The 15,913-nt window shown below is 41.0% G+C and overlaps 1 protein-coding gene across 2 annotated transcripts in view; it reads right to left on the bottom strand.

Moving 5' to 3' along the window:
- Positions 1-1,252: 1,252 nt before the first annotated feature.
- PSMB2 (proteasome (prosome, macropain) subunit, beta type, 2) overlaps positions 1,253-15,913 on the bottom strand; it is a 40,125-nt gene continuing 25,464 nt past the window's right edge. Inside the window, exons 4-6 of one of the 2 annotated variants that reach the window (XM_006867526.1) lie at positions 7,519-7,681; positions 4,135-4,184; positions 1,253-1,487 (exon numbers count right to left, since the gene is read on the bottom strand). In XM_006867526.1, coding sequence (XP_006867588.1) covers positions 1,380-1,487; positions 4,135-4,184; positions 7,519-7,681 — 321 coding nt within the window. In that variant the 3' untranslated portion in view covers positions 1,253-1,379. The remainder of the gene's footprint in view (positions 1,488-4,134; positions 4,185-7,518; positions 7,682-15,913) is intronic. The other variant, XM_006867527.1, reaches the window with a different exon arrangement.

Genomic DNA, 15,913 nt, shown 5'->3' on the forward strand with positions numbered 1-15,913 from the left:
CCAGAGTGCTCCTTGGAGGCCAAGATGGCTAGGCTTTGTCTCTCATATTTTGGACACATTGTCGGGAGAGAACAGTCGCTGGAGAAGGATGTCATGCTGGGTAAGGTGGAGGGTTAGAGAAAAAGAGGAAGACCCCCAACGAGATGGATCAGCCAGCCAGGTGACATCATTGATGGCGGCAAGTGTGGCTGCTGTAGTGAGGTTGGCCCAGGATCGGACATTGTTTCGTTCTGCTGTGCATGGGGTTGCTATGAGTTGGTTCCAACTCGATGGTACCTGACAACAAAACACTAAGAAGAAGGTAGATTTACAAATTTATCTTACAAGAAAGCAAGCCTAGCTAGAATTCCTTAGAAATGAGAATGATGATACTGTGTCATTTGTTTTGCACATGTTATCAGAAGGGACCAGTCTCTGGAGAAGGACCTCATTCTTGGTAGGGTTAAAGGGTGAGCGACAAAGACCCTCAATGAGATGAACTGACATAGTGGCCGCAATAATAGGCTTAAACAATAGTAAGCACTGTGAGGATGGCATAGGACTGGGTAATGCTTTTGTTTTGTTACATGATACAGGGGGGTCCCTATGAATTGGAACCTATGGGATGGCACTTAACAACAATATATATTGATATAAAACAATATTCAGTATGTTGTTGTTGAGTGTCATCGAGTTGGTTCTGAATCATAGCAATCTTGTACAGTGTTTCCTAGGAACAGCTGGTGGGTTTGAACCACCAACCTTGTGTTTCACAGTCCAGTGCTTATCCTACAGTGCCACACCAGGAGTATATATAGTATTAAATGAAACTAAACAACATACAGAACATTTAAAAATATTTTAAAGAAAGAATGTGTGTTTGTGTATGTATATTTATATACATAAACACATAAAACTCATACACAATTTATACGCTTTACACAAGAACAGAATATTTCTCAAAGGGCAGGCAAAAAACTAGTAGCTGTAGTTACTTCTGAGAAGGGAAATGGGTAATTAGATCATAGGGATGGGTGTAAGTACACATATTCCTGTCATATAAATTTAAAAACATTAGCAAGCAAGATACAGGAAAATAATAGATGGTGAAGCGGAGCAGTGGAGTAAGAATGTGGAGGCTGTCAGCTGCTAAAAGACATAAAGAGAAGGGGTAGGAGAAAAGATAATCATGGCAAATAGTTCAAAGCAAATCATCCTCCCTCCATCTCCTGCGTGAGGTGATGGGTAAACTGAGACCCAAACCAGAGACTTCAATTTATCCATATTAAGCTTTATTCTGAGATCAATCATCTATCAGAGTGCAAGTCAAAAAATAGAAAAAAAAAAAATAAAGAAGCCCATCAAAAAAGTTCCTGGCCAGTAGGAGGGAGGGCACAATGTTAGGATCCCTGTTTAGAGAAGGAAATGTTCTCCAGGTCATGGATGCCATTTTTGTCAATGACTCGAACGCTGAAGGTTGGCAGATTCAGGATGAAGCGTTTCTGGAGCTGCAGAGAGACAGGAAGGAAATCAGTATTATTTATTGAGACTAACAAGTTTGCTAGAGTCCTGGTGTGGTGCTGTCAGTTAATGCGCTTGATTGCAAGGTTGGTTTGAACTGCAAGGGTGGTCAAGCTCACTAGCAGCCCCTTGGAAATCCTATACAGGGTCGCTATGAGTCAGAACCAACTCGATGGCACTTTAGCAACGAGAAGGTCACTATGAGTCGGAACCAACTCGATGGTACTTAACAACAACTAAGTACCAAGGAGCCATGACATAGTGGTTAAAGCACTCAGCTGCTAACTGAAAGGTTGGTGGTTGGAACCCACCAGCTGCTCCACAGGAAACAGATGTGGTAGTTTACTTCTAAATCCCAGATTTGGAGGAACTTCTATTGGGGGCAGTCAGGACTGGAGCAATGAACAAAATCTAAAAATGTAAGTCACAGCTAGAAGTCAGTGAACATGAACTGGGAGATGCAATTAGGAGCCTATCATCTCTGGTCAATCATCCTATGAAAATAATGTCATAATCCAATGCTTATTTCCCAAGTCTGCTACCAATCAGTCTGGCAAATACAGGTTTCTCTCTTAAAATGTCTCTTAAATGAAGCAAGCTGTTGGGGCCTTCGGATGTACTGCTTAATAAGGTGACATTTAAAAGGAATACACTTTGGACCACAACAGTACACACCTAAGCCCCAACAGCTTGCTTCAGTCAACTACCCACATCATAAGGACTATGTTTGTGTAAATGGGTTTGTGTGTGTAACTGGCGTGGTGGTGAGAGAAGTTCAGTAGAAATGCTTTTGGAACAACCATTTATGTGCCCTTCAATTCAGGCTGATCTGTTATTAAAGTAACATCTTTGCATTCTCATAAGGTCTCTGCTGCAGAGGCTGTAGCAGGAGCATGGAATCAGACCTCCTCACTAAACTGGCTGGAGGTTATAGGGGCTAAAAGCTGAAGGAAATCATTGCTTCTGTTGCTACTTGGAACCCTTCCTTAAAGACTCTAGCCAGAAGATACAAGGCCTTCTTCCTGCTTCCTTGGAGCACGTTCCAGAAACGGTCACCTCTCCAAGCTTAAGGCCTCCTTCCCTTGATGATTCCCATCTCCACTGCAGCTGAATGAGTAGGACCAATTCCAGAGGCCTCTCTGGCCATCATTCCTATGTGTAGAAACTAGCTTCAAGTTCAAGAAAAAGCAGCAATAGGAAATAATGGATTAAATGACCCACTTGAGGATTCACGGAAAATAAAGTCTAAGAACACTCACAACATATATGTGGCCTCTTCTTGCCAGTCCCTTGTAACACTTAGAGCTGACAGACCAATATGGTCTCCCAGCTGAATGATTAGGAAAAAGCACATGAGAGAGATTATTCTCAGCTTCTGCTTTGGGAAGGAGATCTACAAATAAAAAGGAAGGGATGGACTGTGGACTGAAAACGACAGGTTTGTGTGAGGCTAACAGATATATTTCAAATGCTCCCACTGCCCTCATTCTTCCACAAGACCATGGATGCAAACTCATCCTTAGGCCACAATAACAACAAAATGAGAAAAAAGTTGAATGTACACCTACTTCCTGGTCTCTTAGCCTCTACTGATAACTCACAGTCTTAAACTCTTAGGAGTAGTCCTGAAACGAGACTGTTACTGGTCTTATTAAACCAAAGGTCACTCTTCCCTTTTGTCCAAAGCTCCTAAGTTGCTTTCTACGGTCTCTTGAATTCTCGAGAAGGGGAGGTCTCTCTCCAGATTACAAGGGCTGTTATGGTAGCAGATAGTTATTAAAGTTCTTAAAATATAACTCCTACAGTAAAACCACCTAGGGCTGCAAGGTAAAGGACAAATTCTTTGGTACTATCTCAGAATAAATTAATCAGAATCTCTGCAGGGGGTTGAGGTGGGGGCAGGAATCTGCTTTTTAAGAACAAACTCCCCAGATAATCGTACATATATTAGAAGTTGAGGACCAGCGCTCTGAATAAAACAGAAAGAAAAGTAATAAAATTGAAAAACTGACATTGATGAGGAGACTCATGAGAGCAAAAACAAGTGTATTACCCACCAAACCCTACCAGTGGCAGCAAATTTCACACCTGGATGTTGTTGTTGTTATTGGTTAAGTGCTGTCAAGTCAGTTCCAATTCATAGCAACCCTGTATAGAGTTTTCGAGAAATGGCTGGTGGGTTTGAACTGCCAACTTTGTGATTAGCAGTCGAGTGCTTACCCTCCAACACCATACCAGGACTTCTCACACTTGGAAGTTGTTGTTCTGATTCACAGTGACTTTGTATAGGGTTTCCAAGGAGTGGTTGATGGGGTTGAACCTCTGACCTTGTGGTTCAAACTGACTGCTTATACTCCAACACCACACCAAACTCCTCACACCTGGATACTATTGTTGTGGTTATGTGTTGTTGAGTCGGTTCTGACTCACAGTGTCCCTGTACAGCGTTTCCGAGGAGTGGCTGATGACCTTGCAGTTCAAAGTGACCTTGCAGTCCAGTGCATTAACCTGTAGCGCCACACCAGGACTCACACCTGGATAGTGAATATTTATTACATCTGACAAAGATCAGGAAGAATACGTTGGCAAACAGAGACAACATATTCCTTTTAAGCTCCCTGGGGAACTACTCACCTCCTCCAGACATTTCCTAAGAAGCTCCACTGCTTTCTCACGTGAGATAGCTGAAAGAAAACACAGAGGCCAAGCACTCAAAATACTGTCAGTGAGTCCAACCCCCCACCACAACTTTTCATTAAGTTTCCAACCTTTTCAGGTCAGCATGTCACACCAATGGAAAGGCAAAAAAAATAGGTTATCCTTCTAACTTGGAACAAACTTATTGCATATACAGTTAAGGGTGCCCCAGACACAATGCTCTCGTAGCCACGGGCCATTGCAAATTGATTTGCTACAAAGAAGGGTAAGCATGACGAATTCTGCCTCCATGGCCAGGGTCCGCCTCTGGAGAAGTCCAGTCGAGTGCTTCTCTTTTAGCCCACCCGCCTCCCTTTAGTACAGGGCTTAAATCAGTTCCATTTGCCCTAGCCAGCTGCAAATCAGGGAAAGGGAGGACAAGGCCAGAGTTTTAGCCTAACTTCCCCAGCTGGGTCTCAGTTTAACAATAGGAAGAGAATTCATAGGATGAGGCTGAGATTCTCAAAATAGGAGCCAAAGGAACTGTCCACAAGCATAGCAAACTGAGATGACATATTGCACAGATAAGCTCCAGCAGGGGGTTGGTGGTTATTTTGGTGGAAAAATCAGCTGTATTACTGACAGACGCCCAGTCAAGAAAGAGTGGGCAGGAGGCCAGGCTAGTTATTTTCAGGATGTGGCCTGGAGCTCCGGTGACTGAGGTTGAGTGAGAGGGCAGCACTAAAAAGGAATGATCACACCAGATTTTCACTATACTGACGAGGAAGAAAGGATGTAAGGAGAGAAGTGGTCACTGTACCACATCTATAACCTGTAAAACTAACAATCCCAAATCTTGTTGTTCACAGTGGCTAATACTGAAACTGTGACTTGGGGTAGAAGAGAGGATTCAGCACACAAGCATCCCTGGGTCTGAAGCTTTGCCAAATTGTCAGAAAACTACAGAACCAATAGGAAATAAGAAAGAATGGCAGGGCCAACGTTTGTAGCCTTAAAATGCATTGATGTTTAAGTAATGCAACCCTCAGTTGCCAATGTTGGGATCAGTTCATATTCACAAACTCAAAACAAACACACAAACCATTTTACTCGCTAAATCCCAACAGCTAAGATGTCAACAAATATCTGTCATTGTTACATGCTGTGGAAGCCGCTCCAACTCATAGAGAGCTAAGTACAACAGAATGAAACAATGCCAGGTCCTGAGCCATCCTCCCATTGTTTTTACACTTGAGTCCATTGCTGTTGCCATTGTGCCAATCCACCTCATTGAGGGTTTTCCTCTTTTTTGCTGACCATCTAACTACCAAGCCTAATGTCCTTCTCCAGGGACTGGTTCCTCCTGATATTCCAAAGTATGAGAACCGAAGTCTCACCATCCTGGCTTCTAAGGAGCATTCTCACTGTACTTCTTCCAACACAGATTTGTTTGTTCTTCTGGAAGCCCATGGCACTTTCAATATTCTCCAATGAGTGAAAAAACTGAACTCTTGTAACTGAAGAATTATAAAACCTGACAAAAATGTTTTACTACCCAGGAGACATAAAGGCAAGTGGTCGGATCCCCTCAGGGCAAACCCCTTCCACGACTAAGACTCAATGGAAATATACAAGAAGACATGCACTCTGATTGGTGACCACGTTCACCACCCATAAGGGGAAGTCAGGGAAAAACAGCAATGAAGCTGTAAGTTAAGCCCTACAACGTTCAGTAGAACTCCTGAGACCCCATGTGGAGACCTGGTTGGTCAGCAGTATGGCAAGACCTGAGGACTCTTGGGCCCAGAGTCAGTGAAATAGCCACAGAGAACTAGAGTGGACAGTGAAGCATTCAGCTGATAAGAAGAGAGGGCATATGCACAACAACACCCACACTTGCAGATAATACCCACTTGACCTGGCTTCAATGGCTGGATGATCAGAACTCAACTATAAGAAGAAAGAAGAGGGAAAAAAGAGTAATCTGATATAATTTGATGAACCTGACCTACACCTATGGATGCAGTAGCTCAAAAGAGGGAAGAAATCTTTACAGCGAGGATCATTCCAACCCCCCTCCATACACAGAGTAGATAGGGATGGGCAATTTCGACATTGGGTACCCAAAAAAAAGGGGGGGGGGCGGGTGGCTACAAAGGCAAGAAGTGACTGGTTTACAAGCTTTCAAGAGGGAGCCTAGATTGAGAGGACATGGAGGAAGGCAGAACCTCCACTGAGTAGTATCTAATCTATCTGGGTGGGGTTGATGAAAGGAAATGGGGATAGGTCTCTTGTGGTATAATAGTGAATAATTGTTATCAAGACTGACTGTGAGGGTTAGAAATGTAAAGGTAGACTTTTTATTATTATTATTGAATGTTTATTGTGAATTATGTGATAGTTTACATTAGTTTTACATTGATTCTATTGTATATTGTTTCATTGCCATGGTTATAATTCCCTCCATGCATCATCAACCAACCAAAGGGTATACCCTGCAAGCCTGCCCCCCCCACCCCCAGTCCCGGTCATCAGCACACAGTCCCTCTTCCCTTTCTGGATCTTAAGTCCCCAGCTGCTCCATCTCTCCATGTCATCGTCTCTGACTCCATCTCAGGCATCTCTGCTTCTCTGGGTAGGGTCCCGCTCTCTGTTCTTCTCCATTGATGGTCCTGGGGACCTCCGCTCCCATACTAAAAAGTTAATCACTCCCCTCCTTGCTATAAAACGTCTAAAGGTAGACGTTTTATAGCAAAAGGAGGGGAGTGATTGACTTTGCAATCCAGGAGTGGAGGTCCCTGGGACCATCAAGGGAGAAGAGTGGGACCCTACCCAGAGAAACAGTGACACCAGAAATGGAGACAGAGACGATGATGTGGAGAGATGGAGTGGCTGGGGACTCTAGACCCAGAAAGGGAGAGGAGCTGTGTGCTGGTGACCGGGGGGAAGACTTGTAGGGTATACCCTTTGGGTGGTTGATGATGCATGGAGGGGATTGTAACCATGGCAATGAAACGATATACGATTGGATGAACGTAAAGCTAATGTTCTCCCATGTAAACTATGACATAATTCACAATAAAACATTAAAAAAAAAAAAGTTTTACTCAGTATACCAGCTATTCCAGTCTCACTTTAAAACAAAAGAAAACCCAGTTCCAGATATATGGAATACCTCCTTGTGTCTAGGAAAAAAGGGCCTTGTATGAGCCCTTTGGGCAGTGTCTACAAAAGAGAACAGTTCCCAAAGGGCACCTGTCTATGCTCTTATGATGTATCCTCTTCTCAAGTCCTGGCCAGCCAACTCCAGGTTACCCAAACTGGGAAGCAGCTGAGGGTGGGGCTCTGCTACTACTTCGTACTTAGAATGCTGGTACTTACTTGGTGTATAGTATCGATCCAGGATACTGAGAGTCAGGAAGGCACCATAACCATGGGCTGCAAAAGGAGCCTTTGCCAAGGCCGCCAAATAGTCCATGTAGTAGAGCGCTGGACCCTCATGCTCATCGTAGCCAGCCAGAAGGAGGTTGACATGATAGGGAGTCTGCAAAGAAAAACAATTGCAAAGTGACAGTCAAACCAGTAACACTGATTATCTCTGTCCATAGTAAATGGGAGTATACCAGCTCTTGATGAATAAGAAAATATTAGCAGCAGGGGAATAAATTAAGTAACAATTTAAAGAACTCTTATATAGTGTGGTAAGAGGGAGAGGGAGGTCAGATAATTTTCTTTGAAAAGAAGGACATTTGGAACACTTTAAAAAGAGTATTCAGAAAACTGCTATCTTCTGAAAGTTGAGGAACCATTATAAAAGCACTTCAGACAAAGCATGAGTGCACTGTGTCTCACCTAATTATTGAGACCAACAAATACAATTCTATAGAATAAAGAAAGCTGTAGATCTAGCCATATCATCCAAAATGAATAGGCTGAGTCTGGGCATCTGAACCAAGATCTCAGGTGGTAAACTGTATGTCCTACACCAACTGCTAACTGCAAGGTTGGCAGTTCAAATCCACCAGTGGCTCCATGAGAGAAAGACGAAGCTTTCTGCTCCCATAAAGATTTACAGGCTTGGAAACCCTGTACAGGGTTGCTGTAAGTCAGAATGGACCAGATGGCAATGAGTTTGTTTGTCACCTTGTTTGAGATGAAAGAAATCTCTCTTAGAATGGGAAGACTATTAGATGTCAAACATTAACATCAAATCAGTAGACATTTAATAAAGACAGTACTAATTAAAGTCTATTGAACAGAAGCAAAGATGTCAGTTTGAGGAACAAGGTTGTGCCTGACCCAAGCCATGGTATTTTCAATGGCCTCATATGTATATGAAAGCTGGATAATAAATAAGGAAGACTGTAGAAGAATCAATGCATTTGAATTGTGGTGTTGGAGAATATTAAAAATACCATGAACTGACAGAAGAACAAACAAGTCTTTGTTGGAAGAAGTACAGCCAGAATACTTAAGAGTCAAGAATGGTGAGACTTTGTCTTTCATATTTCGAACATATTGTCAGGAGGGGCCAATTCCTGGAGAAGAACATCAGCTTGGTAAAGTAGATGGACCGCAAAAAAGAGACCCCCAAGGAGATGGCTGTTATGCATAGGGTCATTATAAGGCAGAACTGACTCAACAGCAGCACTTAACAACGGAAGTCCATGGAGTCCCAATGTGGAGCTGCAGGATAAGCACTGGACTGCTTAACAGCCACTCCTTGGAAACCAGATACAGGGTTGCTATGAGTCAGAACCTACTCGACAATACTTAATAACAAAAATGGAAGTCTAGGGAGAGGGTGGTAGTGCAGAGGGTAGGTGACAGTCACATCAGAGTTTGGGTGTTGGAGTGGGCAATACACAAGAAGGGGGAGGGAACAAGGTAGATAGGAGAACACTTAGGCAGGTGTGCAAGGGCTAAATGGGGCAGAGATTAACAGTGATGAATGCTCAACCTTGGAACAAAAGGGCTCTGTGATACAGGGACTGAGGCATAGTCTGAATGGGTAAAAGAGGGAAAATAATGTTAAGATGCTTGACTCGCTTATGAATATTTGTTTCCCTTGCCCACTATTGTAAAATAGACACTTGAGTGGGATAGTAATGATTATCGGGAAACATGATTACAGAAAACTTGTATGATGGCCTTCAGCCTATAACTGATTGGAATACCTAAAAGGGGTGCTAGAACTTGCCCACTGAAAGAGACTTCCTGCAGTCTTTGTAGGGTATAAGACCTTAGATGGAATCCTGATCCCCATCCAGAACCTTTTGAGATGGGAAATTCCCACTTGAAAAGACAAGCAGACCAGCCTGGAGCCGCTGGAGGAACTGAAGATACTTCTTGAAAGAAAAACCAGCAGGGAAAACCAAAACCAAAAATGTTAATCAGATTGGCTACTACAAGAACAAGCAAGTTGTTTTCTGGGGAGCCATTAAGCCAAGCAATCAAGTCCCTTCAGGACAAACCCCCTCCCAAGACTGAAACTCAAAGGGAATACACGAGCAGGCATGTAAGCTTGCTGGCAACCACACTGGTCTACTGGTAAGAGGATGTGGGGGAAAAGCAGCAATGAAGTTGTGGGCTGAGTCTAACCAAGTTATATAGACCTCCATTGACCTGGAGTACGATGAGACCTGGGGGACTCCTGAGCCCACGGACAAGGACAAGGACATGGCCACGGAGGGCTAGAACTGAGAGTGAAGCATCCAGCTGATAGGAAGTGAGGGGATATGAACAAGGGCGCCCAAACTTGCAGATAGTGCCCATTGGACCTAGCTTCAATGGCTGGATGTTCAGAACCCAACTAGAGGAAGGAAACGAGAGAAAATTTTAAAAAGTATAAATTGCTACAATCTGATGAACTTGACCTATACTTATGTATGTAGTAGCTTAAAATACCAACCAAAAGGGAAAGAAACTTTACAGCAAGGATCATTCCCAGCCCCTCTGTACACAAGGGTGATAGGGATGGGCAACTTAAGACATTAGCTACCTAAAATGTGGGGGATGTAAAGGCACAAAGTTACTGGCTTACAAGTTTTCAAGAGGGAGTTTAGACTCAGAGTGTGTGGGGGAAGTCAGAATCTCCACTGAGTGGTTTTCATCCTGTTTAGACAGGTCTAGTGAAAGGAGATAGGGACAAGATTCTCATAATAGTAGTAACTGTTATCATAACTGCGCTTATTTCAACTGTAAAGGTAAAAGTTTTGTAGCAAAAAGGAGTGAGTGGTTGATTTTACAGTCCTGGAGCAGAGGACCTTGGGAGAAGGGCGGGAACAGAGTGTGGGACCCTACCCAGAGAATCTGCGATGCCAGAGATGGAGGCAGAGATGATGACATGGAGAGGTGGAGCAGCTGAGGGGGCAAGGTGTGCCCATTGACTGCTTGAATGAGTGTATATTCCTGAGTATTTTGGTGCGCATCAAAAAAAAAAAAACACACCAGCCAGAGGGAACAGAAGCTAATACTGCTGAATGATAAAGCATGCAGGGGATTGTTATCATTGCACTGAAAAAGGAAGTCTATGGTGCTGTGGGTTAATGCACTGGACTGCAAAGTCAGTTTGAACTGCAAGGTCAGCAGTTCAAACTCACCAGCTGCTCCTCGGAAACCCTACACAGGGTTTGACATGAGTCAGAACAGACTCAACAACACTTAACCACCACAACAATATAAACACAAAGAAACATGGTGGCTCTAGAAAACTGAAGCCTTAGGTGAAATGCTAACATTTTTCTAATATAGTAAGGTTCTCCTAAGATTCAACAAAACAAATGAAAAGTAAATTATAACTTGGATGTATATTCTTTGTTTGAATTACCTTTAAAGTTAGAAATCAAATCAACAAGTCACTACAGAGACCCTTAGCTAAGTCTGTCTTGCATTTCACTTCTCAATGGATGATTATTTTTTTCTGTATCAGTTGGGCCATTTAACATGTTAAATTCAATCTATGCCCCTAGGCGTAAGTCGGGTGGGGTTGGGGAGAGGAACCCTTATTTTACATGGCTTCCTTTTTCCTGGCAGGATGTGTTTTTCCTCTTGCCATTTGCCTTGATGGGTAGTGAACAGGCTTTGCACATGGTTATGTGCCTATCCCTAAATTTATGTATATATGTATGTGATTAAATGAACATTAAATGAGACTGTAGTAATAATAGCTAATGGTCCATTTTACATTATTTGAAAACTGATTAACCTGGGCAATTGGCAGACTGAAGGAACTCATGTTAAAACATAAAAATCTTCCTACACTAAGCAGGAAGATTACACTAAAATTTCCTAAAGATTACAGAGTGGACCTAACCTTCAAACAAGTTTCTGCCTTGGTCGATAATCTCAAAGGAATAAGAACTAACCAGTAATAGTCAAAACTTTTGAGAAAATAATTACCTGTCTATCATATTTCCCAATGGATAGTGTGCTACACTCTGCCAAACTCTGGAATTCTTGCCCTGTTCTGTAACCATTTTCTTAGTAAGTCTGACCTTAGGCAAGACATTTAACCCCTAGGAGCAAGTCTTTTCTTAGCTGTAAAATTGGTTACATAATCCTTCTCCTTTCTATTTTCTAGGGAATAGAGAGAGAAAAAGTACTAGAGGTGGCGCATCCCAAATTCTGGAAGAAAACATGCGACCTAAATTCCAAGTGAATTAGCTATAATATATCCTCATAATCTTTTGATAGCACTTTAAATTAAAACATAAGTAAATAAAATTTAGTTAGCTAAATATAAAAAAATATATATAATTAATAGCATTTCCCACAAAAGTGTGAAAACAGTACTGCAAAAGTAGACAGACACAGAATATATTGGTGTTCTTACAGTTAAAATTAGAATAGCAAAAAAAAAAAAAAGTAATAGAAAAAGAGACTAGTAAAGGGATTCAAAGTAGTTCCACCCCTCATAGATTTAATAATATAGTACCTTACCTGTCACAAAACAAAAACAAGTGAATCATTTTGTGAAAACAGTGACTAGTCTACTCTCCTCTACTGGTTAACTGTCTTCATCATACAGTTAACCAAAACAAGTTTGACAGTTACAATATTAAGGATCCCTAGTGGCGTGGTGGCTCTTGGACTGCGAACCACAAAGTTAACAGTTCAAGCTCGCCAGCCATTCTGCAGGAGAAAGATGAGACTTTCTGCTCCCCTGAAGATTTAAGTCTTGGAAGTCCTATACAGGATCATTATGAGTCAAAACTGACTTGACGACACTTAACAACGACAAAGTGGCACTGCCGATTAGACACAGGACTGCTAATCACAAGGTTGGCAGTTCAAACCCACCAGCTGCTTTGTGGAAAAAAGATAAGACTGTCTGTTCCTGTGAAGATGCAGTTTTAGAAATTGTATGTAGGGTCGCTCTGAGTTAGAATCGATTCCATGGCCCTGGATTTGTTTTTTGTTTTTTTAAGGTATATAAGGATCCACCAAGATATTCACAGAGGTCTTGGCCAGCAAAAGGCAGGTATGTGTTGTCTCCAATGAGAATGTTGCTCATACTATGTGCTTTGTTGTTACTAATTGTTGTTGAGTCGAGTGATTCCAATTCATGTTAACTCCATAGGATTAAACTGTATTTAAAATCATTCATAGGACTAAAAAAAGTCATTATCAGAAGATTTTACATGAAATACAATGCTGACAGAAACCAGAAGCAAACTGTATTGTTTAATCGGTGTATATAATATCATTTATTTATGCTTAAGCATCTGACACACACACTCACCAAAGTTAGTATTCAAAGCTACAACACGTGATATGGAAGATAACTCACAAATTATTGTGTGACTTTGAATTACCAACTTTTCCATGTGTGAGATGCTTAAGCATAAATAAATGGTGTTATCTAGACTAATTAAATCAATACATCTGTGTAACAACTTGCAGTTTCTGAAATTCTTCTGACAATGCTCCATCAAAGCTCTCTGGTTCACACTAGTTTTTAAAATTTCAAAGTTTTACGTACTGTCATTCGCTTGCTCCTGTAAGAACTGTGACATTCAAAATGATAAGGTCACCATTATGGGTTTCTTGGCTTTTCTATTTTCTGTTCCCTCATATTATAGATTCATTGGTGCTTTCCTGGAAAACGATAAATTCTCAGCCACCAAGTTAGATACTATTAAACATAGTACATACATGTGTGTACACAAGGTGTGAGTGTTTTTAGTTTGTTTGGAAAAATACTTTTGTTGTTGTTAGATGCTACTGAGTCAGTTCCATCTCATAGCCACCTTATGCACAACAGAACAAAAACTGTAAAACATCTACTATATATAAAACACAACCTCATCTATTCAAATGCTTATGCCAATTATAAGCTTCATGAAGGCAGGATAATGTTTGTCTTATTCAATTATGTACAAGCTCTGGTGTGACATTGCAGATTATTGCACTGGACTGCATGGTCGGTTTGAATTACAAGGTGGGTGGTTCAAGCTCACCACCTGCTCATTGGAAACCCTATACAGGGTCGCTATAAAGTCTGAACCATCTGGATGGCACTAACAACATACATTATATGCTCAATAAATACTTGTTGAATGAATAAATGAGTAACAATCATGCCAGAAAACATTACACACACACACACACACACACACACACACATATATATATATATATATATATATATATGACTAGTACCTAACTATCACACACACAAATAGAGGACACTGATCACTAAACAAATGTCAGAAACTACTGTGTCCTACCATGGAGGAACTGGTTCAAATTTATATTGCTATCAACATCCCCTTATGAAAACCTTAAAATAAAATGCTATCGAGTAGATTCGGACACAACACAAACCTATAGGACAGTACAACTGCCCCATACAATTTCCTAGACTATAAACTTTAAGGAAGCAGACTGCCATGTCTTTCTTCCAAGCTGCCCTATGAATACATACATTGTTGCTTTTTGCTAGGCTCCTGGGACCTTCTCTTTCTACCCCTCTTTAGACATGGGTTGCTTAGTAACCAGATGCTTAGGGTACAGATCGGTCATTTGAAGGGAGATGAAGAGGCCTGGGTTTGAACTCTGGGTTTGATGACAGATGCATGACTTTAGAAAAAAAGTAAAATATAGATAATATTCACTACAAAAGGTTGTAGTGAAAATTCAACGAGATAACGCCTATAAATGATAAGCACAGTACCTAAAACATAGTAAAGGCTCAATACACGGTAAATACACTGGGGCTTCAAAAAGTTCATGGAAAAATGGAATTAAAAGAACGTGTTTTTTTCCATAAACTTTTTGAAGTGACCTCGTATGTGCCTAGGAAAACACAATCCTCTATGAAGTTCACAATAAGAAGCCCAACGACTCCTGGCACTAAAGATAGCAGATAAACTCATACGTATCTTTACAAAGGGCTACAGAGGAATGTTTATAAGAATCACATAGCATACTGTCTGACACATGGTAGAGATGCAATAAATAACAGTTTTCTCCTCTCTCCCTCCCAGACTCCTTTCCAGGGCCCAAAGGTGATGATGTTCACTGTCACAAGCAATCTTATTAGACACTTAGAACCTATCTGATTCATGATCAACCCACTCAAGTCCCTCTTGAGACTGACATAGGCAGACTATTTTATGCTGTACATAGTGAGATGTACTGGAACCCTAAAAATAAAATAAAATAAACCCTAAGTAAAGACCTACATGCAGAATTGGAGAACAAATAAACATTTACATTCACACTATTTCCTCCCTTGTAGATCTGCCTACCTGAATGCTAAGTCTTACTCTCTAGCTGCTTTTTCATCAGTTCTCTTCTTGCTCATGATCAATATTACATGTGAGAATTTGCCAAATTATTCTGGAGAAGTGGGAACACAAATTGCCAGGAATCCCTCTATCCTTGATCTGTGCATGTAGTTGTGTTCATTATTCTAACTGTTTGGCTAGCAAGTCTAGGCAATAAAACAAAATTATATGGTCCCTGAGGGAAGAACTGTATCTTATATGTATGTCTAGGCATCTGCCACAGCAAAAGCTAAGATGAAATATTATACATAGTTTTGAACTAACGGAAACATCCTAATGACCAGTAATGAACCCAAACATTGAGACTCTGCCCACTGGCCTTAAGCATCCCCGTCAAAGATTTCCAACACAAATACCAACATATTTAGTTTTAAAAGTTGTATGTAATTGATAGACACACACAAAAAAAATTTAAATGAACCCATCCTGAAACTCAAACTAAACTTTAGTTTCTGGAATAAGGTACCATTCCAAAAATTTGACTCATAACTAGAGGGGGGAAAAAACACCATATAAATGTGGTGTGTTTTCCTCACTTAGCCAGCATGTGTTATGAACTTTTTCTTTAAAGTAGAGTAACAGTATCCATCTATATAGGGTTGTAGTTATGGTTTAAGTAAGTTAATACATGTAAAAAGTGTATTTATTACATGTATTAGGCTCCTGAAAAAGCTTGTTACATAGTAATAGTACACATTAACTATTGTCACTACTACCATGACCATTATCATTTTTAGGATTTGGCTGCATTATTAAAAGATCTGACTAGGCAAAATAAGAAAACAGAGACGACCAAGCATAGGGAGCCAATAAATTATTCATCTTATTTGGTTGTTAAAAGAGAGAAAAATTTATACCTGGGGAATTAGCCAGTAAGGATAGTTGCTATGTACTTCTCCTTGGGATTGAAATGAGCTTCTTCACTACCTTTACCCTTCTTTCTAAGCTCTTAAAACTGAGTTCAGCTCTATTTGAACACTTGT

Source organism: Chrysochloris asiatica, unplaced genomic scaffold (genome assembly GCF_000296735.1).
Source record: "Chrysochloris asiatica unplaced genomic scaffold, ChrAsi1.0 scaffold00106, whole genome shotgun sequence".
NCBI lineage: Eukaryota > Metazoa > Chordata > Mammalia > Afrosoricida > Chrysochloridae > Chrysochloris > Chrysochloris asiatica.